The sequence below is a fragment of the Leishmania mexicana genome, chromosome 16, assembly GCF_000234665.1.
Source record: "Leishmania mexicana MHOM/GT/2001/U1103 complete genome, chromosome 16".
Classification (NCBI taxonomy): Eukaryota; Euglenozoa; class Kinetoplastea; order Trypanosomatida; family Trypanosomatidae; genus Leishmania; species Leishmania mexicana.
Genome location: NC_018320.1, coordinates 577,497 through 593,174, shown reverse-complemented (window position 1 = coordinate 593,174; position 15,678 = coordinate 577,497). Strand labels below are relative to the sequence as shown.

Sequence of the window (15,678 nt, the reverse complement as noted above, 5' to 3'; positions counted from 1 at the left end):
CGCCGAGCGAGCGCGACGCGAACCTGTCTGTGCAGACGCTGCGGTTTGCTGACCGCGCGAAGCAGATCACGACGCATGCGCACGTGAACACGGTGGACCCGCAGCAGGCGAAGCAGGACGGGTGCGATCTGAGCGACCGGTGGCGCGACGAGTACCTGCGGAAGAAGGAGGCGCTGTACGCGGAGTACCAGCTGAAGGGGACCATCGAGAAGCTGCTTGCGCGGATCGCGGAACTGGAGGCGAGGCTGCGCGAGTGCGCGGACGACGAGCTTGCGCTACACCTGACGACGGAGGTCGAGACGCTGCAGAAGGCGCTGACGGAGGCAGACTACCAGATGGGGCTGCAGCGGCAGATCCTGTACGGCGAGTTCCTGATGCTGGAGGACGAGCTGCGCGAGCTGAATACGAAGATGCAGGAGATGAAGGAGGAGCACGAGGAGGCGATGGAGGGGCTTCTTGGCGAGGAGGCCGGGCGGTTCGAGGAGATGAAGCGTGGGTACGAGACGCGGCTGCGCGCACTGCAGAGCGAGAGCGACGCCACGCTTGCTGCGTCCACGGACGAGATCGCTGCGCTGCGGCGCCTGGTGGCGGAGCTGCAGGAGCGCCTCGCGGCCAAGGAGACGGAGTGCGCAGACCTTGCGGACCGGCTGAGTGCGTTACAGGCGAAGTACGACGCCGACACTTGCGCCAGCCAGCGCGTGCGCAGCGAGCTGGAGGCGCAGCTTGAGGAGCTGCGCAACCGGAGCGAGGAGCGCGATGAGCAGCTCGCGATGGTAGAGGCGCAGCTAGAGGAGTCGGAGAGGCAGGTGAGCGAGCTGACGAAGCGCCAGGAGCAGCTGATGCGCGAAGAAGAGACGCTAAGGGCTACCGTGGAGCGACTGACCGTGGCTATGGAAAGCACCGAGGAGACGCTGCAGGAGACGTCCGCCAAGCTTGCCGACACCGAGGAGACGCTGCAGCAGACGTCCGCCAAGCTTGCCGACACCGAGGAGACGCTGCAGGAGACGTCCGCCAAGCTCGCTGACACCGAGGAGACGCTGCAGCAGACGTCCGCCAAGCTCGCCGACACCGAGGAGACGCTGCAGGAGACGTCCGCCAAGCTCGCCGACACCGAGGAGACGCTGCAGGAGACGTCCGCCAAGCTCGCCGACACCGAGGAGACGCTGCAGGAGACGTCCGCCAAGCTCGCCGACACCGAGGAGACACTGCAGGAGACGTCCGCCAAGCTCGCCGACACCGAGGAGACACTGCAGGAGACGTCCGCCAAGCTCGCCGACACCGAGGAGACGCTGCAGGAGACGTCCGCCAAGCTCGCCGACACCGAGGAGACACTGCAGCAGACGTCCGCCAAGCTCGCCGACACCGAGGAGACACTGCAGGAGACGTCCGCCAAGCTCGCCGACACCGAGGAGACGCTGCAGGAGACGTCCGCCAAGCTCGCCGACACCGAGGAGACGCTGCAGGAGACGTCCGCCAAGCTCGCCGACACCGAGGAGACGCTGCAGCAGACGTCCGCCAAGCTCGCTGACACCGAGGAGACGCTGCAGGAGACGTCCGCCAAGCTCGCCGACACCGAGGAGACACTGCAGGAGACGTCCGCCAAGCTCGCCGACACCGAGGAGACGCTGCAGGAGACGTCCGCCAAGCTCGCCGACACCGAGGAGACGCTGCAGGAGACGTCCGCCAAGCTTGCCGACACCGAGGAGACGCTGCAGGAGACGTCCGCTAAGCTTGCCGACACCGAGGAGACACTGCAGGAGACGTCCGCCAAGCTCGCCGACACCGAGGAGACGCTGCAGGAGACGTCCGCCAAGCTTGCCGACACCGAGGAGACGCTGCAGGAGACGTCCGCCAAGCTCGCCGACACCGAGGAGACGCTGCAGGAGACGTCCGCCAAGCTCGCCGACACCGAGGAGACGCTGCAGGAGACGTCCGCCAAGCTCGCCGACACCGAGGAGACGCTGCAGGAGACGTCCGCCAAGCTCGCCGACACCGAGGAGACGCTGCAGCAGACGTCCGCCAAGCTCGCCGACACCGAGGAGACGCTGCAGGAGACGTCCGCCAAGCTCGCCGACACCGAGGAGACACTGCAGCAGACGTCCGCCAAGCTCGCCGACACCGAGGAGACGCTGCAGGAGACGTCCGCCAAGCTCGCCGACACCGAGGAGACGCTGCAGGAGACGTCCGCCAAGCTCGCCGACACCGAGGAGACGCTGCAGCAGACGTCCGCCAAGCTCGCCGACACCGAGGAGACGCTGCAGGAGACGTCCGCCAAGCTCGCCGACACCGAGGAGACGCTGCAGCAGACGTCCGCCAAGCTCGCCGACACCGAGGAGACGCTGCAGGAGACGTCCGCCAAGCTCGCCGACACCGAGGAGACGCTGCAGGAGACGTCCGCCAAGCTCGCTGACACCGAGGAGACGCTGCAGGAGACGTCCGCCAAGCTCGCCGACACCGAGGAGACGCTGCAGGAGACGTCCGCCAAGCTCGCCGACACCGAGGAGACGCTGCAGCAGACGTCCGCCAAGCTCGCCGACACCGAGGAGACGCTGCAGGAGACGTCCGCCAAGCTCGCTGACACCGAGGAGACGCTGCAGGAGACGTCCGCCAAGCTCGCTGACACCGAGGAGACGCTGCAGCAGACGTCCGCCAAGCTCGCCGACACCGAGGAGACGCTGCAGGAGACGTCCGCCAAGCTCGCCGACACCGAGGAGACGCTGCAGCAGACGTCCGCCAAGCTCGCTGACACCGAGGAGACGCTGCAGGAGACGTCCGCCAAGCTCGCTGACACCGAGGAGACACTGCAGGAGACGTCCGCCAAGCTCGCCGACACCGAGGAGACACTGCAGGAGACGTCCGCCAAGCTCGCTGACACCGAGGAGACGCTGCAGGAGACGTCCGCCAAGCTCGCCGACACCGAGGAGACACTGCAGGAGACGTCCGCCAAGCTCGCTGACACCGAGGAGACGCTGCAGGAGACGTCCGCCAAGCTCGCCGACACCGAGGAGACACTGCAGGAGACGTCCGCCAAGCTCGCTGACACCGAGGAGACGCTGCAGCAGACGTCCGCCAAGCTCGCTGACACCGAGGAGACGCTGCAGCAGACGTCCGCCAAGCTCGCTGACACCGAGGAGACGCTGCAGGAGACGTCCGCCAAGCTCGCCGACACCGAGGAGACACTGCAGGAGACGTCCGCCAAGCTCGCCGACACCGAGGAGACGCTGCAGCAGACGTCCGCCAAGCTCGCTGACACCGAGGAGACGCTGCAGGAGACGTCCGCCAAGCTCGCTGACACCGAGGAGACGCTGCAGCAGACGTCCGCCAAGCTCGCCGACACCGAGGAGACGCTGCAGGAGACGTCCGCCAAGCTCGCCGACACCGAGGAGACGCTGCAGGAGACGTCCGCCAAGCTCGCCGACACCGAGGAGACACTGCAGGAGACGTCCGCCAAGCTTGCCGACACCGAGGAGACGCTGCAGGAGACGTCCGCCAAGCTCGCCGACACCGAGGAGACGCTGCAGGAGACGTCCGCCAAGCTCGCCGACACCGAGGAGACGCTGCAGCAGACGTCCGCCAAGCTTGCCGACACCGAGGAGACGCTGCAGGAGACGTCCGCCAAGCTCGCTGACACCGAGGAGACGCTGCAGGAGACGTCCGCCAAGCTCGCCGACACCGAGGAGACGCTGCAGGAGACGTCCGCCAAGCTCGCTGACACCGAGGAGACACTGCAGGAGACGTCCGCCAAGCTCGCCGACACCGAGGAGACGCTGCAGCAGACGTCCGCCAAGCTCGCCGACACCGAGGAGACACTGCAGGAGACGTCCGCCAAGCTCGCTGACACCGAGGAGACGCTGCAGCAGACGTCCGCCAAGCTTGCCGACACCGAGGAGACGCTGCAGGAGACGTCCGCCAAGCTCGCTGACACCGAGGAGACGCTGCAGCAGACGTCCGCCAAGCTCGCCGACACCGAGGAGACGCTGCAGGAGACGTCCGCCAAGCTCGCCGACACCGAGGAGACGCTGCAGCAGACGTCCGCCAAGCTCGCCGACACCGAGGAGACGCTGCAGGAGACGTCCGCCAAGCTCGCCGACACCGAGGAGACGCTGCAGGAGACGTCCGCCAAGCTCGCTGACACCGAGGAGACGCTGCAGGAGACGTCCGCCAAGCTCGCCGACACCGAGGAGACGCTGCAGCAGACGTCCGCCAAGCTCGCCGACACCGAGGAGACGCTGCAGGAGACGTCCGCCAAGCTCGCCGACACCGAGGAGACGCTGCAGCAGACGTCCGCCAAGCTCGCCGACACCGAGGAGACGCTGCAGGAGACGTCCGCCAAGCTCGCCGACACCGAGGAGACGCTGCAGGAGACGTCCGCCAAGCTCGCCGACACCGAGGAGACGCTGCAGCAGACGTCCGCCAAGCTCGCCGACACCGAGGAGACGCTGCAGGAGACGTCCGCCAAGCTCGCCGACACCGAGGAGACGCTGCAGCAGACGTCCGCCAAGCTCGCCGACACCGAGGAGACGCTGCAGCAGACGTCCGCCAAGCTCGCCGACACCGAGGAGACGCTGCAGGAGACGTCCGCCAAGCTCGCCGACACCGAGGAGACGCTGCAGGAGACGTCCGCCAAGCTCGCTGACACCGAGGAGACGCTGCAGCAGACGTCCGCCAAGCTTGCCGACACCGAGGAGACGCTGCAGCAGACGTCCGCCAAGCTCGCCGACACCGAGGAGACGCTGCAGGAGACGTCCGCCAAGCTCGCCGACACCGAGGAGACGCTGCAGGAGACGTCCGCCAAGCTCGCCGACACCGAGGAGACGCTGCAGCAGACGTCCGCCAAGCTCGCCGACACCGAGGAGACACTGCAGGAGACGTCCGCCAAGCTCGCCGACACCGAGGAGACGCTGCAGGAGACGTCCGCCAAGCTCGCCGACACCGAGGAGACACTGCAGGAGACGTCCGCCAAGCTCGCCGACACCGAGGAGACGCTGCAGGAGACGTCCGCCAAGCTTGCCGACACCGAGGAGACGCTGCAGGAGACGTCCGCCAAGCTCGCCGACACCGAGGAGACACTGCAGGAGACGTCCGCCAAGCTCGCCGACACCGAGGAGACGCTGCAGGAGACGTCCGCCAAGCTCGCCGACACCGAGGAGACACTGCAGGAGACGTCCGCCAAGCTCGCCGACACCGAGGAGACGCTGCAGGAGACGTCCGCCAAGCTCGCCGACACCGAGGAGACGCTGCAGCAGACGTCCGCCAAGCTTGCCGACACCGAGGAGACGCTGCAGCAGACGTCCGCCAAGCTCGCCGACACCGAGGAGACGCTGCAGGAGACGTCCGCCAAGCTCGCCGACACCGAGGAGACACTGCAGGAGACGTCCGCCAAGCTCGCCGACACCGAGGAGACACTGCAGGAGACGTCCGCCAAGCTTGCCGACACCGAGGAGACGCTGCAGGAGACGTCCGCCAAGCTCGCCGACACCGAGGAGACACTCTCTGCAGAGATTGCGTTCTTGGCGGAGCAGCTCGGTGTGGCGCACACATTGGGCGAGCAGCAGGGTGCGTACATTAATCAGCTGATGGCGTACGTGAGCGCAGCATACGGCGTTACTCTGGATGGGATGACGGAGGTGCAGGCGACGGCGCTAGCGGATATGGTGAGGCAGTGTGACTACGTAGTTCGCTCTGTGGCGCAGGCCGCCAGCGACGAGGTGGAGCACATAAAGGAGATGTACAATATGGTTGACGGCAACTACAAGGAGACGGCGGCGCGCTTCGATATACTGCGCCGAATTCTGGGAAAGATCGATCAGGATGTCAAGGAGGCGAGCGTGGAGATCGACGTCCCGGAGCGGCGGCTGACCGGCTCTTTGCACCCGACGCCGCGGCGCTTGGGTGATGTGTCGAACCGCGAGAACAGCATGGAGAGCAAGACGCGCTCCACATCTCGGCTGTCGGCAAGGCCACTTTAGACGGATCGGACGGTCTTCGAGGAGTAGAGGCTGCCGCTACGTTGATTCTTGTAAGTATATGTTCTACTGAAAGTGCGGATGATGGGGATGTGGATGTCCGTTCGATTATGGGAGCTACGGTGACACCTGAGGGTGGAGCCGCACCTGTTGTGTGCTCGCTAGCAGATATCTCGACGAAACGGCCGTGTGCCTCGGGTGTCAGTTGGGCGATATCCTTCTTGCCTTTCCTCACGTGCCCGGTGCCTGGGTCTCTGGGCATTGTCCATCCGTGCGAGTCGCGGGTGCACGCTGTACGGGAGTGTTTTCCTGATTGGTTTTTCGATTTCTTAGATGTCATTTGTGCATCGGACATCGTTGTGCTCCTGCCCCGGTCTGCCTGCATATGCGCGCCTGCCATCTGCTTGTAGCTCCTGCCCTCGTCGCCGAAAGCCTGCGCTCACGCGCCCACATGGTGCGCGGTGAGAGCAAAGAACATGAGGGTGAGATGAATGGGGCTGCGGGTAGCGGACTTGTGGTCAGCGATGCTGCAAGGCGATGGGCATGCGTAGATTCTGATGTCTCGTACAAATCTGCATATACATGCATACGTGGGGCTTGAGTGTTGCCCGGCGCCTTGTGCGACCGTCCTCCGGTGTCCCCCTCGACACGGAGGCGGACATGCGTGTCGCACGCCTGCCGGTTCGCCCTTCCGTGCCCGCACGTGCCTCGTGTTCTGTTCTGAGTGTGAGTGCGGTGCACCCTCTGCGTAGACTCGCGGTGCACCGAAAAGTCTAGAGAGGAGACAGACATAAAGCGAGAGCGAGAGCGCGTTCGGCTGTGGCCATCGTCGTGGCGCACGCCCTTTGCACGCGTGCGTGTCGCTGTACCCAACATAATATCTTTTTTCGTCTACATCCCTCGCCCAGCGTATCGGGTCCCCGCACGTATACGTGTGCATGTTAACGTAGGCATGTCTGTGTGTGTGTGTGTGTGCGCTTGAATGCACAAGAGGGCAGGGACAAGAAGAGTACCAACAACAGCAGAAGCGAAGCGGCTGTGGGGAAGGGCAGGAAGCAGCTGCGTGTTGCTCGTGTGGGGCCGGTGGTGTGCACACGGAGGTGGAGCAAACCTGTCCTTGGCTGCGTGGCACAACGCGTCTACAGCGTGCAGCCCCCCCCCCCTCCTCCCCTGCATTGACACGGACAAGTGGGTGCCTTTCCTACGATGGTTTCGTGCGCGACGCGGTTGTGCTCGCCATCATGGGGGCCCTTTGATGTTCGCATGCCTTCTTGTTTCGGCACCGACTCGATGCTCCCCACCCCCACCCCTATGCGTGCGCACTTCACTCACCTCTCTCGTTGGCTCCCGAGTGCCGTAGTCGCCTCGACCTCCTCCGCATCACGGACAACCCCACTCGCATGCTCACACGGGCACACGGGCACGTCTGTGTTTTCTCCACCTGCACTGGCTATTACTTCGTACACTCTTCAATTCGCCTGCTACACCGCCACTACCACCCTCGCTCACACGGAAGTGATGCCAACGGCCATGGACACCGGCAGCTCCACATCGACTGCAGCGGCGCGAAGGCCCGCCTGAGTACCGTTTGAGAGCAGTACCACCGCCGTACCTCGTTCAACGGATGCCAATACGGTGGACGGCGTCGTGGTCGACGCGGAAACGGTGGTACACATGAAAGAGGCCGAGACATCGCTGTGCCGCACTCTCCAGGAGGCGCACGCTGCACTTCGCTCCTCGCAGACAGTCGCCACAACGCTTGCCACGCAAGGCGAGACACTCACCTTCCTGGAGGAGTGTGTGGCAGAGAACGACGAAGGATGGCGTCAGGGGCGTCGAGAGATGCGGCGCACGCGACACTGGGATACTGCCTTGGCGCACTGGCTACGGTGCGGGAGGAGCGGTTCACGGTCGCAGGTGGCGAACAAGTCGCCTGGCGCTTCACCGGCGGTGAGGCGTCTGTCAGGAATGGTACCAGGGACCGATGCCAGCACTTGCCCTAGGCTGTGGCGTGAGTCGAGGACTCGTAGCGAAGCCTCGGGAGGTATTACGGCCACACAACCAGACGCCGCGCACCTCCGTTGCGCCGATGCACTTGGCGACTGCAGTGCACCTGCCAAAGAGGGCAACAGCGTGCAACGCGCCGCCCTTGCTGAGGATATGCGCACCGATGTGAAGGACCCTGGATCCACCACGACGTCCGTGCGCCTTGGCAGTCCCCATCGGGCAGTCGCGGACAAGCATCCCGTCAACCGGCGCGTCGACGTTGCAATGCGTGACCGGATGGAGCCGACACTAGACGAGATACGCGGCATTGTGGGCGAGTTGCATGACCGCGCCACGATGTGGCACACTATGCTGACGTCCGACGTGGGCCGGATGGACGAGCTCATCAAGCGCACTGACAAGACACGCACGAAGAACAAGAAGGTTGATCTGCACTGAAGCGGCACTGGTGAGAAATATGCGCTGCGCGTGTGCGTGTGTTTGTGTGTGCACATTCTTCCTTTTTCACTTGCATAACTGCTCAACGCAGCGATCCCTCTTCGTTGCTCGTAATGCTTTCCGTGCGCCACACGCTCCACTGACCCAATTCTTGGTGCCTGCGTGTGCGCGTGCGGTCGCCGAATCTTCAAAGCCTCGCCCTCGTTGTGCATGGCCTCTCCTCTCTTCTCCGCCTGAGCTGGATCGGCTCGGTGTGTCGTGGCTGGCGTCGGTAGAGCTGTGGCAGTCGTGCTACTGCTGCCGATGCCGTGTGCCTCTGTGTGCGCACGTCTGTGTCTGTCTTTGGCCCCGCCTGCCTCATCGGAGGAAGGAAAGGCGAGGGGGGTCGAAGTGGGGCGTTGGGAGTACGACTGCAGCACCGTGCTCCGTCTCGCCGCGGTGCGATACGCCACACGCACACACACACACACCTCCTCCCTCCTCGGCCTCCTTCCACTTCTGATGTTTTTCTAATCACACGTACCGTCTCCTCCTCTCGCTCTCTGCCCAACAGTCTCACGCCCGCCTACCGCGCAGCGGCCCTCTCACGCACGTATGCGCATACCTCCACGCACTGGTGGACGCTAAGCTAGGTCATGGGATGGCACCGTGTTGCCCGCGGGGGCTTCTTGAGGCGCAACGCCGCCTGCGCTGCGCTTCTTTTGGCGACTCGAGACGCACGACCGCCGCGTCCGCCGGCGTGGGCCTCAACACATCCCCGCCGTGTCCCCCTGGAGGCGCCGCCAGGGGGTCGGCAAGAAGCGGTGTCGCCACGGACTACCGCCGCACTCAGCTACTCATCCGGGAGTCGACGAGGTGAACGAGTCACGCCAAACAGGTCCGCCTCTGCAAAAACCTCCGCAGCGGCTCACGCGGGCGCTCGCTCAGTACCGCGTGCATCGCCCTCCCCTCCCTTTGCGTCTGGCGTGCACAGTCGTGCCGTGGGTTCAGAGGCGGCGATTTCACCTCTGCAAAGCTACGCCTACGTAAACAGGGCCGCCGCCACCAAGGCGTCTGCATACGCCAGATCTTCACCTGTCCTCCCCGGCCGCTCGGCAGCCGCCACTGCAGCATCGACGTGTTCCAGCACGAAGGTTTCGGTGAATGGCGAGGGTGAGCTGGTGGCCGCTGCACCTGGCGCAGTACGTCGGGCACTGATACAACAAGGCCACCGTGCGGGCGGCAACATGGATGGCTCAGATGCCACCGTAACGCTGCTGCGCTCCGTCGCTAATCCCTCGGCGGCCGCGTTTCGCAACAGCTCCCGTGAGTGTGGCCATGTGCCTGGCAGTACCGCCTCCTCCACCCCAGCTGAGCGACACGCGCACCGACAGCGACAGCGGCAGGTTCGCGAAGGGCGAGAGCGGCGGCGAGAGGAGCGAGCACAACAGAAAAGCGGGGCAGCCGTGCACCCGTGTCGGCTGCAGGGAGGCTGTCAACACCGGCTTAGCGGGTCATCGTCTCGTGCTTCAGCTGTGGATGGGCGGGTCACGCATGCCAGCGTGTGCCCGTACCGGCACCACCCCTCGCACTACTGCGTAACGCAACTGCGAGACGGTCACTGCTCCTTGCACGATGTGGGGTGCTGTCCATGGACACACAGCGATCCAGGCGAAGGGACCGGCAGGACAAGTCCTGACTCGGTGCCGTCCGACGCGGATGCCAACTTCAACTTTGGCCTGCAGGGCCTATCGCCGCTGGTGCCGCTGGAGTCGACGCTGGAGGAGGCAGCACTGCGGCGCTCTGCGGGGAAGGTTGGCGAGCTACTGCAGGTGTTCGTGGACACCGTGAGCGTCATGATGGAAGCGGCGTCGGCGGAGCACCAGACACGCTTTGCCCGTGGAGATGTCAGCGCCTTCGACGGCGTCGTGGGTGAGGCTCTGTCGCACTTGCCGTGTTCGTGGGATTCATGCGCGGGGGTGGCACGCTGCTCTTCTCTCTCGACGATCGTCACTGGTGCTCCGCCTTCTGGCACACCGGCCGGCGTGAAGAGCAGAGAGCTGGATCTGCGCTTGGAGGTCGTGCCGAGCAGAGGCTCGACGGATCACGCCCAAGCATGGCGCATGCTTTCCGTGCCAACTGAACTCGCTTGGTGCGCCCTCGCCAGCCACAGCGAAAGCGAAGCGTCTTCCTCGCGTTCAGCAGCGGACCCCAGCGCCGTGGATGCGAGCCCTTTCACAGCCGAGGAGCTCGAGTACTGGAGCAGCTACTTTACCATCACGGCGCCATCGCACGGAGCTCCCGAGCGTCACGCAGCGACTGGTGTCTCCCGCGACAGCCACGGAGCTCTACACGGCGGCGTGCCGGACCTGTCGCGCTTGCGACTGACCCCGTGTGCAACGGCTTGGATTTTCAAGGCGGCAGCGACGTTAATGCGTGCAAAGAGCAACCACAGGGCTGTTAACAACGGACTGGTAGACGAAACCGCGTTCTCAGCGCCCCCTGCGACGACGCCGAGCGCATGCTTCGAGCAAGCTACTCTGTACTTGCTCGGGTGGCGGAGGGCGCAGTTGCAGCGGTGCCTCATCGGGGAAGTCCATGAAGCTAAGCTCCATGCAGGGGCGGAGGTGTTCTCCGTTGAAGAAGCTTCGACCACGGTGCTTAGGGCTTCAGCAGGGCGGCACCACGAGCCGCAGCGCACCGCTGAGTCGCCACTACGCTGGTCGCCTGTTTCGTTCTTGAGGGATGCACTGCTGTGTACCTACCTGTACGCGGCACAGCCAGAGCCGGCTGCACTCGAGGAAGAGATAGTGATCAGCGAAGATGTGGCTGGTGCCAATGCGAAGACGAGTCGAGGGATCAACCTCAACCGCCGCACGACACTGCTGGACATCTTTCTGGATTCTGTGTGTACCAGCGATGCGGCGGCGACATCGAAGAGAGCAGCGTCAGCGGCGTCGGTGCGCGACGGTGGCCTCTTCAGCGCTGGCCGCCAGCACGTCCCAGTCCTCCTTTCCTCCTCTGCACTTACGCAGCCGACCTCGATGACAGCGAAGAGCTCCGCTTCGGCTTCGATGCGGCGCTTCCACACGGCCTGGGACGAAGCCCACGCCGTGGTGGTGCAGCTGCACCAGGGGTTAATTCAGTGCTTCGGTGAGAGGTCCACTACGGCGCCGGCGGTGGCGGCGCCTCTCTGCCTATACGCCCAGCCCGCCATGCTGCATGTCGTCTCGTCGCTCGCCATCGGGTTTGCGCGGTGCCACGAGACCGACTTGCGAAGGGCTGCCGGGTGGGAACCGTGGACGAATGGGCAGCTGTTCCTTAAGGAGCACACCGCCGCGTACAACGCCGACACGTACGCACGGCACCACATGCCAGCTGTACGGCTCGGACTGCACAACTCTCTCCTTAACGCCTTGCTTCTCCTCACCACCTACTACGCTGACACAGCCTTCCAGCTGCGGGAGTCCAGCGACGTGCGGCGCGTGCTGCTCTCGTCGCCTGCGGTGGACTCGGCCGCATCAAAGGACGGGACCGCGGCACCTTCCCAGGCTGCGGAGCGGCAGGTCATCTCGTGGTGGTGCACGATGCAGCAAGAAGCGCCAGCGTACCGACAGCAGAACCTGCAGCCCAGCATCGCCATTTCCATGGGGTTCTTGACAGCACTTCAAGAGCACAGTCGCGAGCAGCTCGAGGTACGCGAAGCTCTCATGCACGAGTACGAGCAGCGCCGCGCTGCCTACGAGCGCAACCACGAGGGGAGGCAAGGCGGCCATTCCCACTCTTTCAGCGGCAGTGGCGCGTCGCGAGTGCGCAAGTACTACGCCTCTTCATCTCAGTCTCCTGAGGAAAGACTAGCAGAGCAGCGACAGCGCCTGGAGGAGCTGCGCGGAGTCGCGCTGATTGATCGACTCTTGCCGTTCGGGTCAGCCACTGTCTCCCCGGATGCCACCGCATCCTTGCTGCGTCAGCTGCTTGAGGGCGGACATCCTTACAAGGCTCTGAAGCTGGCCGCCTCGATCGTGCACGCCAGCCGGATGTTACGCCACGCCGACAAGCAGCCGCGGCCTTCGCTTCAGCAAGGCTTTCGAACGGTGCACACTCGAGTGTGGAGTCGCCGATCGCAGCGACACGTGCTTGTGAAAAAGCGCGTGCCAGTTCTCCGTTTGGTAGGCGACCTCAACGCCGTCGGCTCAGACGACGGCGACGCGCGACCGGGAGGGCAGGCACGCCGGTCAGTGCGCCCCGTCGGCCTCGCCTTTGTGATTAGCGACCGCGTTGTGGTGGAGATGGCGCGCGTCGGGCTGCGAATGGGCGAAGCCGGCGCTGCGTTGGTGAGCGGCATCGTGCAGGACTGCCAGCGGGGCGCCTTGCTGGATTTCACGCACCGCAGAGGGCTGCCAGTGCCATCGTGGGAGGACATCACCGACATGCTGTCCAAGGCGAGATTGACGCGGTCCCTATCCTCCATGGTGGCACCTGCGTCGACTTCCGTCGCCGCTACCGCGTCTTGGCAGCAGCTTCACGAGTGCAAAGCCCACACTGTTCGCCGTCGCGGTACAGAAGGAAGCGAGGCCGCCCTGCTGGCCATCATGGGTGTTGGTGGTGGCGAAGCTCGCCTCGGCCGCGGCGACGTCGACGGCTATGGCGCCGCACATCAGCGCATCGCTCCCACACCGGCGCTGCTAGAAGTTCTGCAGACCCACACACCTCCCTCCAGCTCGGCGCAGCACACGGCCTACCTCAAGTTGCTCCTCCAAGACGTCGCGCGCTTCTCCACTGTTCCAGTACTGCTGGCGCTGCAGTACCAGGCCTGTTTTGGCCGCAGTCGTTACGCAACGTCGCGAGCGGATGGCCTGGGCGCCGCCACTGCGGCGATGCAAGCCGCCTATGTGATGACCGTCTCGGCAACTGAGGCAGCGCCATCGTTCCCCGAGTCAAGTCAGACGTCATCTTGCCCCACCTCTGCTGCCGGCGGTGATGACGCCTCTTGCACATACCCCACTCCCGCGGAGCGCAGCCGACTCTTGCAAGCGCTACATGCCGAGGCGGAGGCCCAGCGGTCAGCATTGCAGGACGCCATTCTCTCCGATGCGTCAAGCCTCCGCCGTGACCGCGAAGCCGCAGACGCTGTTTCCTCGCCGTCATCGCTGGCTGCGTTGCACGCCAATCCCTGCCTGAAAGAGGTGAAGGCTCTCCTTCTGGGCACCTCGCAGGAGGGCGACGCGCCCCGCGCAGGGGCAGGGCGAGTCGGAGAGGAAGGGGCCGCGGCAGTACCAGCAGTGCGGCGCCGGGCGAAGCTCAGCCTTGCCGTACTGCTTCATCACCTGTGGACGTCTAGCATTCTCGCGCGATCAGCGGCGCAGCAGAGTGCGTCACTCTGGGCAGTGTGCGCAGCCACGCTACTCGGCTTGGCGGAGGCCGCGTTGCTCCGTTCTCAGGGCAGCGGGGATACCGCGTGGGGCGGGCTGGAGGCTGATGGCACCCACGCTTCTCTGGCATTGCATCACGCCTACGTCGCCGCTGGCCCACTGCTGCGGCACGTGGCACCGCGGCAGAGTCCGTTGTACGTGGATGCAACCGTGAAGGCGCTGCTGCTTTGCAGCCCTCTGGTCTGTTGCGAGGACAGCCGTAAGGACAACGGCGGCATCGCGCACGCAGGTCGCTTGAGCTCATCCCCAGCCGGCACCCCGGCCCGCACCACACGGGCCGACGGTTCCCTTGCACCTACTCACTGCGGCGAACACCCAAGTGATGAGTGGCCCATGGCTCTGTCCTCTGCCAGCGCGGCACGTGTACGCTCTCTGCCCGCCTTTCTTGCGCTCCAATGTTCCTTGTGCACTGCCTTGTACACATCGGAGCAGTGCACACTAGCCGCAGAGGCTCCGTTGCTGCCTCTAGTACCTGCGCATATTGCTTCCCTCCTCGAGGGTCTAGCGGCCGCGCACCCCGCTCCTCCGGACCGCGTGCGCGAGTGGCCCGCGTGGAAGCTGTTCGCGCCGTTACTTCGGCAGCCTGTGCTGGCGCAGATGTGGCTGCACGACGCATTCTTGTGCCCCTCCTCTCATCTCCTAATGTGGCTTGTTGGAGCTCTCAGTCGCGACGACGTGGAGGGCTACGCCATGCTGCGCACGTGGCTGGAGCGTATCCAACCAGGGCCGCGCCTTACGCCTGCGATGCTGCAGGGGCTGCTCGCTGAGACGGAGCGCCGCCATCGCTCTGCGGTGGCACGTCGCCTAAGAAGACAGCGTTGTTGAGTCTGCGAGTAATTCTTTAGGCTCAGAGGATGCGACTGCACACATCCACCACACCTTCTCCCTCCTCCGCTCCTCTCTTGCGCGCGGCAGTGTAGCACGCCACGGAGGGAGAGGGAAAACCAGCGCGGAGAACAGCTGCCGGCGTGTGCGTCTCAGAGCTGCCGCCTCGATGACCAGTTGGCCCCGAGCGGTGCAAGGAGGGCGGGGGTTCACGGAACGCCATGGCGACTGTCGGATGCTAACACAGTGAGCCGAAGGAATGCCAAAGCTGAACCCGGGCAAGCGCACAGGACATGCTCAAGGAAGACGGTCGCACTGCTGTGCTGCGACTGCCCTCCCGCCGTTTTGTTTATCCTCCGTCCTCAAGGCCGCACGGCTTGCCCTGCTGTACTCTCGCTCTGTCTCTGCCTCTGTCTCTGTCTGTGTCACTCCCGCTCATAACACGCACACAGCGGCATCCCCCCTCCTCCCCCACTATGTCGCCATAGCTTCGCCCACCAGCCCCATGTCCACCGCAGTGCGGCATCACATACTGGAGAATGCCTAGCCGTGGCCAGGACTCTCACGGCGACCATCACACGCAAGGCCTGAGGCGGGTGCGATGTTCCGTTCTGAAGCTACCGGATGCGTGAGCGCATCCGCTCTTATGATGACTGGAGCGGGAGGAGAGCGGGGCGAGTCCAACAGCCGCACGTCCGATTTCGAGGCAGTTGTGTCCAATGGACAATCAAGGTCATGCGACAGAGGCACTGTCGGCAGTTTTGCGCGAGACGTGTTTCGCCTCCACGCGCATGCAGCGGATGATGGCCCACTGGGCCAGCGCCAACGAAGCACAGCGGACATCCCTCGAACGCCGTCATGAGGAGGGCAGTCAGCGCGAGCTGTTTGGGCAGAGCGAAGCGGCCTTTATATCCGAATGTGTGGCCAATGTTGCTCAGCGGGGCCGTCCGCATTCGGTGTGCTTCAGATGAGCCGGTGCAGCGGCTTTCCCTATGACGCCATAGGGGCACAGGCACTGCGAACAGTATGGT

At 64.7% G+C, this 15,678-nt stretch overlaps 3 protein-coding genes across 3 annotated transcripts in view; all 3 read left to right on the top strand.

Moving 5' to 3' along the window:
* LMXM_16_1460 (putative kinesin) overlaps nt 1-5,969 on the top strand; it is a gene marked incomplete at both ends in the record, with an annotated part of 7,699 nt that extends 1,730 nt beyond the window's left edge. The window contains one exon of the mRNA XM_003873787.1: nt 4-5,969. Coding sequence (XP_003873836.1) covers nt 4-5,969 — 5,966 coding nt within the window. The remainder of the gene's footprint in view (nt 1-3) is intronic.
* Nucleotides 5,970-7,640: 1,671 nt separating this feature from the next.
* Nucleotides 7,641-8,411, top strand: LMXM_16_1450 (hypothetical protein, unknown function; the record flags this gene model as incomplete). Its single annotated transcript, XM_003873786.1, has 1 exon — nt 7,641-8,411. The coding sequence occupies one exon, from the start codon at nt 7,641-7,643 to the stop codon at nt 8,409-8,411; it is 771 nt and encodes a 256-aa protein (XP_003873835.1).
* A 1,835-nt stretch (nt 8,412-10,246) lies between these two features.
* LMXM_16_1440 (conserved hypothetical protein) lies at nt 10,247-14,647 on the top strand (the record flags this gene model as incomplete). The annotated part of the gene is made up of 1 exon (XM_003873785.1): nt 10,247-14,647. The coding sequence occupies one exon, from the start codon at nt 10,247-10,249 to the stop codon at nt 14,645-14,647; it is 4,401 nt and encodes a 1,466-aa protein (XP_003873834.1).
* Between the last annotated feature and the right edge of the window lie 1,031 nt (nt 14,648-15,678).